Consider the following 7,500-nt stretch of genomic DNA (forward strand, 5'->3'; position numbering starts at 1 on the left):
CGCCGGCCGGCTGCAACATCCCCATTCTGACGCTCTCTTCTCTTGTTCTCCTCCTCCGTCCTCCCTCCATCGTTCTCCTCCGCTAATCCCTCTTTTCTCCGTCGGCGTGGCGTGTTTGTCGGGGGGGCAGGCAGAAGAGCAACCTTAAACCCCACCACGTTCGCCCCCGCTCCTCTCCTTCCGTAAAAGAGATTCTCCATGCCCCCCCGCCCTCTTTCTCTCATGCTCTCTTGCTCTTTCTTCTCTCTGTCCCTCATTCTCTCTACCCTCTCTCGATCTCTCCCTCTCTTGATCTCTCTCTCCCTCTCTCTCTCTCTCATTCCCTTTCTCTCTCCCTCTATCCTTCTCCATCTCTCTCTTTATTTATCTCTATCTCTCTGTCTCTCTCTCCATCTCCATCTCTCTTTCTCTTTTGCTCCATCTCTCTGTCTGGAATCAGCTCTGAGCCTCCTGTGTGTGTGTGTGCGTGTGCGTGTGCGTGTGCGTGTGCGTGTGTATGTGTGTCCCTGTGTGTGTGTGTGTGTGTGTGTGTGTGTGTGTGTGTGTGTGTGTGTGTGTGTGTGTGTGTGTGTGTGTGTGTGTGTGTGTGTGTGCGCCTGTGTGTGTGTGCGCCTGTGTGTGTGTGTGTGTGTGTGTGCGCTTGTGTGTGTGTGCGCCTGTGTGCTTATTCCTTTGTGTGTTGGAGTCGCTTCTAAAATTTCCACATTGTTCCCCCCTGCCGGGCCTGCCAGCCATAAATGAGTTTCTGTTCTTCAGGGATGGGGAGACGGGGTGTGTGTGTGTGTGTGTGTGTGTGTGTGTGTGTGTGTGTGTGTGTGTGTGTGTGTGTGTGTGTGTGTGTGTGTGTGTGTGTGTGTGTGTGTGTGTGTGTGTGTGTGTGTGTGTGTGTGTGTGTGTGTGTGTGTGTGTGTGTGTGTGTGTGTGTGTGTGTGTGAGAGAGAGAGAGAGAAATGCCAAGGGCTCTGTGCAATTCAGTGCAACTCAACAGGTTTCTACTGAACTGCTTATAAAGCAACTAGGGGCATTCAGATATGGGCCATATTTGTGGGAAACACAGACTCTTCATTTGTGTGTGTGTGTGTGTGTGTTTGTGTGTGTATGTGCGTGTGTGTGTATCCATGAGCGTGTGTGTGTGTGTGTGCGTGTGCGTGTGCGTGTGCGTGCGTGCGTGCGTGCGTGCGTGCGTGCGTGCGTGTGTGTGTGTGCGTGTGCGCGTGTGTGTGATAAATCGGCCATATTTGTGGGAAATCCTGTCTCCTCATTGAGCTGCGTGTGTGTGTATGTGTGTGTGTGTATGTTTGTGTGTGTATGTGTGTGTGTGTATGTGTGTGTGTGTATGTTTGTGTGTGTATGTGTGTGTGTGCATGCTCCTCATTGAGCTGGTGTGTGTGCGTGTGTGCGTGCGTGCCTGTCTCCTCCTCATTGAGCTGCTGTGTGTGTGTGTGTGTGTGTGTGTCTGTGTGCCTGTCTCCTCCTCATTCAGCTGCGTTGTCCAGGCTGTTTATTTCCACTTCTTTTCATGTAGCTCTCCATTGTGGCCGCCTCAATAGACTTCCTGTGCCGGGCGTATTGTGGCCCGCTTCACACCGTAACCGGAGAGCGCTCCGGCCTTCCGCACCGCACTGTAAATCCCGATCATATTATCACGCTGGAATGCTGCGAGCGGGACGAGTGAGTGACTGAGCCCGTTTATATGCACATCAATAAGCCGTTTATGATCAGGTTTTTGGAGTGACCAGTTTATTCAAGTGCTCATGTAAACTGAATAATCTGTTTTATTATCGGAATTATCGGTTTATTTGAAATCCGATTTGCACAGGTAGATATCTGGCTAATAAACTGATTTATCAACACATGTATCCAACATAATCTGGTTATTATCAGGTTATTGACATTCTAGAATGATAAGTAGCAAATCACCAGCCATGAATCCTAGCTTCGTGTCACGCACTTGAGTGGAACACATGTAACCGACAGACTGCATGTAAACGACAATAAACAGTTTACTCCAGTAACCTGTTTATTCCAATAACCTGATTATTGTTGTAATGTAAACGGGCTCAGTGACTGAGTGAGTGTGCAGGCCTGGTTGCTGCTTTGGTCTTTAGTGTTTACCTTAAACGGGCCCACGCTTGATTTACTTCCAGGAATATCTGCTTATTTTATTGCCTGCGTCTGAGCGAGCCTCCGCGAGTGTCTGCTTATTTTATTTGCGGATGAGCTTTTTTATGCCGCAGCACAGACGCTAAATAAACACGGACGACGCGGATACACTCCCTGGTTGTGTCGGTGAGTGCGCGGGTGATTGTGTGTGCGCGTGTGTGTTGTGTGTGTGTGTGTGTGGGTGAGTGCGTCCGCGTGTGTTGTGTGTGTCTGTGTGGGTGCGTGCGTGCGTGGGTGAGTGCGTGCGTGCGCGTGTGTTGTGTGTGTGTGTGTGTGTGTGCTTGCGTGCGCCCGTGCAAGCGTGTGTGTGGCTCAGCGCTTACTAAACATAGCCAACGCATAGAGTATAACCGCCTGCTGGCTATCACATAGTACAGTAAACTGTGTGTGTGTGTGTGTGTGTGTGTGTGTGTGTGTGTGTGTGTGTGTGTGTGTGTGTGTGTGTGTGTGTGTGTGTGTGTGTGTGTGTGTGTGTGTGTGTGTGTGTGTGTGTGTGTGTGTGTGTGTGTGTGTGTGTGTGTGTGTGTGTGTGTGTGTGTGTGTGTGTGTGTGTGTGTGTGTGTTCGTGTTCGTGTGTGTTCGTGTGTGTATGCGTACTATGTGAAAGACATAGACACAAAACACACACCAGAGAGAACACAGCGCAGCACAACTGTTTGACTGGCGATCAAACAATTACTCCATAAACTTTCTCCTGGCTTTGGACCTGTCCATGATATGAAGTATGGCTACCCTCTCTCCTCTCCTCTGCTCTCCTCTTCTGTCCTCTCCTGTCCTGTCCTCTCCTCTCCTCTCACCTCCCCTCCCCTCCCCTTCTCCTCATCCCTCTCCTCTCCTCTCCTCTCCTCTCCTCTCCTTTCCTGTCCTCTCCCCTCCTCTCCTCTCCTCTGCTCTGCTGTCCTCTTCTCTCTCCTCTCCTCTCCTCTCCTCTCCTCTCCTCTCCTCTCCTCTCCTCTCCTCCTCCTCTCCTCTCCTCTCCTCTCCTCTCCTCTCCTCTCCTCTCCTCTCCTCTCCTCTCCTCTCCTCTGCTGTCCTCTCCTCTCCTCCTCCTCTTCTCCTCCTCTCCTCTCCTCTCCTCTCCTCTCCTCTCCTCACCTCTCCTCTCCTCTGCTCTCCTGTCCTCTCCTCTGCTCTGGGTAACATCCGGAGGTCCCTGCTCTGTCCTCACTGTCTGGAGACTCGGGGAGCTATCAGTGGTGTTCATCCAGTCCTCATCCCCCCACCCCACCCTCGTTTATATTCCAGGACGGTGAGAGAGACGAGAAATGAGTTGGGAGAAATAAAAGAGTTGGGGAAGGGTCGGGAAACGACCCTGGGCCGGAATCGAACCCTGGTCCTTGGCGTAATGATAGGGCACACTAATGTGATGTAGTGTGTGGGTGTGTGTGTCCATGTCCAAATCATTCCTGTCTCCATGTGCGTGTTATGTTTGGCATTATGTGTCCCCTAATGTGCGTGAATGATTCTACGATTCGGCTGCGCTTTTAAGTCCATGGGTTTTATTTTCCAATTCCACTAACTATTAACTGCATCCAATGATGTTTTGGACATTAGCACACATTTATCTTTCATATAATACAGAAAGTGTAGACATGGCATTATTTCCCTCAGCAAGAATAAATATTTAATACTGGTTTTGGGCGTTTTCATGCTGTCCTGTTTTCCAAATGTCAGATTCAGTCTTCATATTAGCATGTAAAGAAACTTGTTTTGCCCAAGACGATTGCAAATGTTGATTCACAGTAATCATCACAATATGACAAAACTGTCAGAAAGACCACTGTCCTTTCCATTATACATGAAATTTGCCATTTTGTGTTTGTCCACGAAAACTGTGTTAACCGTGTCACGGTCTGAAACCCCCTCCATAAATCAGTAATGGTTTGGTCTTAGGCCAAACGAATAACATCACATGATGTCATAACCTCTTTGGCAGGATATGGGAAGACTTTTTGGTAATTTTTTAGGTCCATCTTTCCATAATTTAATCCATTCTTTTTCATGTTCTCATAGCGGGAAAATTGCCTGTCAACTGTGTTATCAACATCTTCATAAGAATCTGAATTAGAAATCACATGTAGAAAAACACAGATAAAGCATACAAATACATGAATTGATAAAGGTGTTGTGGTGGAACTTCTGAGGTCCTCAGTTAGCACAACACCATAAAAAGGGCTGAAATGTCAAGCCGTGTTACCGTCAATGGTGTTACAATTAGCTCTGACAGTTGAGGAGGAGTATGTTTCTGACAATTTATATCCATATTGACAGACAAACAAAAAACATAATTTGTGTTCTAGGGAGATGGGTTTGGCTGCTCTGTTTTTTCTCCTAAAAAAGTGCTGACTTGTTCCCCTGCACTGTTGACCGTAACACAGTTGAGTAGCACGGTTGACTGTTTTGAAAGTGTTTTTGTGCTATTGATCCCTTATGTTTTGGAAAAATGTTATGAACAGACACTAGGGATTATCTCTGGAGAAGGAAGTCTTGTGTAAGGAGGGTGACTAAATTCAAATCAGACGTTACAGGGATTTATAATGAAAAATGAGTCAGTCTGTATCACAGACACAAGGGACACAAGCACTTTCAAACGTATGTTGTTTCAACTCTGTAGTATTTTTATACATGTTTGAAATTACATAGTATTTGTCCATAACACTGTTGACAAAATAATCAACCAAATTTTCGCTTTCATTAGAGTATTTATTTATTTGACCTTTATTTAACCAGGAAGGTCCCGTTGAGGTAAAAACCTCTTCTTCCAGGGAGTCCTGGCCAAGACAGCATTAAGACAAAGGAGGCACATGCATATTATGACATAAAAACAAATGTAAAAAAAGCACACGAAAGGATATAAGACATATCAGACATAGGGGCAAACAAAATAGACACTGGACAAGACTAACAAGTAAGACCATCAAGCACTAAACAGTAAGAACTAGCAAACTAACAAAATCTGACATAAAAAAAACACACACACAAAACCTCTGTAAAACTGAGTTTAAAAGCAGTGACACTCCTCTACTAAAGTTGTTTTTAAAAGATTTTTAAAACTCTATAGAGGGCACAGATGCCAAGCTTAAGGTGTTTTGGAGGTTATTCCAAACATGTGGGGCATATGAACTAAAAGAAGTCTTACCTAATTCAGTACGCACTGTAGGAATATTTAAGATAATTTTATTTCCTGACCTAGTGCCATAGGAACTGGTTTGGCGTGACACCAGACAGTTGATATATGATGGGAGTTTACCCACCAATGCCTTCACAATAAAAATGAGGAAATGGCTTTTCCTCCTAAGTGATAGAGAAGTCCATGTTACCATTTCATATAGTGTGCAATGATGTGTTCTCATGTTTGTATTTGTAATAAAACGCAGTGCCGCATGGTAAACTACATCTAGCTTCTTTAGAAGAGAGGTGGACGCATGCATGTATAATATGTCACCATAATCTAACATGGGTAAAAATGTACTCTGGACCAATCTTAGCCTAGCAGAAAAAGGAAAACATTCTTTCAAACGGAAATAAAAACCCAGTTTTGGTCTAAGCTTTTTAAGAAGATGGTCAATATGTGATTCATAGTTCAACTTTTCATCAAGCCAAATCCCTAAGTACTTGTATGTTTTAACCCTTTCTAGCAAGGTACCATCAGTAGTGGACACTTCAACATTAGATAATGATGAGCGGGTACGCGTGAAAACCATGTACTTTGTTTTCTTTGCATTTAGTACCAAACGCAGACTTAGCAAAGACGTCTGCAAAACACTAAAAGCAGATTGAAGATTCTCAACTGCAGTATTTACAGAGGGGGCAGATGTATACAGAACAGTGTCGTCAGCATACAGATGCACCTTTGCTGAATCAAGACCAACACAGAGGTCATTTATATAAATAGTGAACAAAATAGGCCCCAAAATTGACCCTTGAGGCACACCCATTTTGACCCCTACCAGAGCAGAATTACTATTGAATTACTATTGAATTACTATTGTCAACAGCTACACATTGGGTTCTCCCAGATAAATAATTTAAAAACCACAGAAGGTCAGTAGATACCAGAGAAATACACCCACCCCACCATTTATCAAATGATTCAAGATTAAGCTTGGCAATTTGTTTGTTTGGAAACTTAAATATATACACTGTGTAAACATCTAGGTCAGGGGTGTCAAACTGAAATTGACCGAGGGCCAAAATCAAAATCTGGTACGGAGTCGCGGGCCGAACTCAACAATATGTATTTTTTAATTGACTAAATTAGTGCATGCATTTCACATACAATTTCACATACACTCTTTCCCATCATATTTGTAAGTTAAAATGTGTCTGCACATCCTGTGACACAGCAAATTTCATGTTGAAGTCGTTATGCTGTACATTAATGGTGTATGTGGGACGACTGTAATACACATTTGAAATGATCTCGCGGGCCAAATAAAATGACTCGGCAGGCCAAATTTGGCCCCCGGGCCTGAGTTTGACATCCCTGATCTAGGTCATTTAGTTGAAAAAAAATACTGATAATTGACATTTTGCTTTTTGCCAAAAGCGTAGGCGAATCGTAGAATCACTCACGTGTGTGTTGTGTGTGTTGCGTGTCCCCACAGGTGAAGGTGGGCGCGGAGATGGCCACAGGGACGGGTCCCAATAAGAAGGTGGCCAAGAGGAACGCAGCCGAGGCCATGCTGCTACAGCTGGGATACAAGGCCTCTACTCCGCTCCCCACCTCCCCAGACAAGGTCAGTAGATACCAGAGTAATATACCCACCCCGCTCCCCACCTCCCCAGACAAGGTCAGTAGATACCAGAGTAATATACCCACCCCGCTCCCCACCTCCCCAGACAAGGCCAGTAGAGACCGGAGTAATACACCTTCCTCCCCAGACAAGGTCAGTAGAGACCAGAGTAATACACCCCACTCCCCACCTCCCCAGACAAGGTTGGTAGATACCAGAGTAATACACCCACCCCGCTCCCCACCTCCCCAGACAAGGCCAGTAGAGACCGGAGTAATACACCTTCCTCCCCAGACAAGGTCAGTAGAGACTTGGCTTTGTTTGGCAGTTTCCAGCAGGGCTCTAAATTAACTTTTTCCACCACCAGCCAATTTGGCTAGTGGACATTTTTTCTTACCAGCCAAACAGAAGTTCAACTAGCCATTTTTTTTTTATCTCGCCAAAATAAACTATGCATTAGGCTAGTTTTTTTTTCTAATTAAATGGTCATTTTGTCCAACTGTTTCTACAACACAGTTACTCTAGGCCTGCATAGGCTACTATATGCCTACATAATAAGCATATTATAGGCTATATATTTTTTCATTATTTTTTAACTTCT

The 7,500-nt window shown here is 45.1% G+C and overlaps 1 protein-coding gene across 2 annotated transcripts in view; it reads left to right on the forward strand.

The window, feature by feature from the left end:
• The window catches only part of stau2 (staufen double-stranded RNA binding protein 2), a 262,645-nt gene that overhangs the window by 110,089 nt on the left and 145,056 nt on the right, over positions 1 to 7,500 (forward strand). For both annotated transcript variants that reach the window (XM_063206467.1, XM_063206466.1), the window contains exon 11: positions 6,771 to 6,902. In XM_063206467.1, the coding sequence (XP_063062537.1) occupies positions 6,771 to 6,902 (132 nt within the window). The remainder of the gene's footprint in view (positions 1 to 6,770; positions 6,903 to 7,500) is intronic.

Source organism: Engraulis encrasicolus, chromosome 9 (genome assembly GCF_034702125.1).
Source record: "Engraulis encrasicolus isolate BLACKSEA-1 chromosome 9, IST_EnEncr_1.0, whole genome shotgun sequence".
In the NCBI taxonomy this organism is placed as follows: Eukaryota; Metazoa; Chordata; class Actinopteri; order Clupeiformes; family Engraulidae; genus Engraulis; species Engraulis encrasicolus.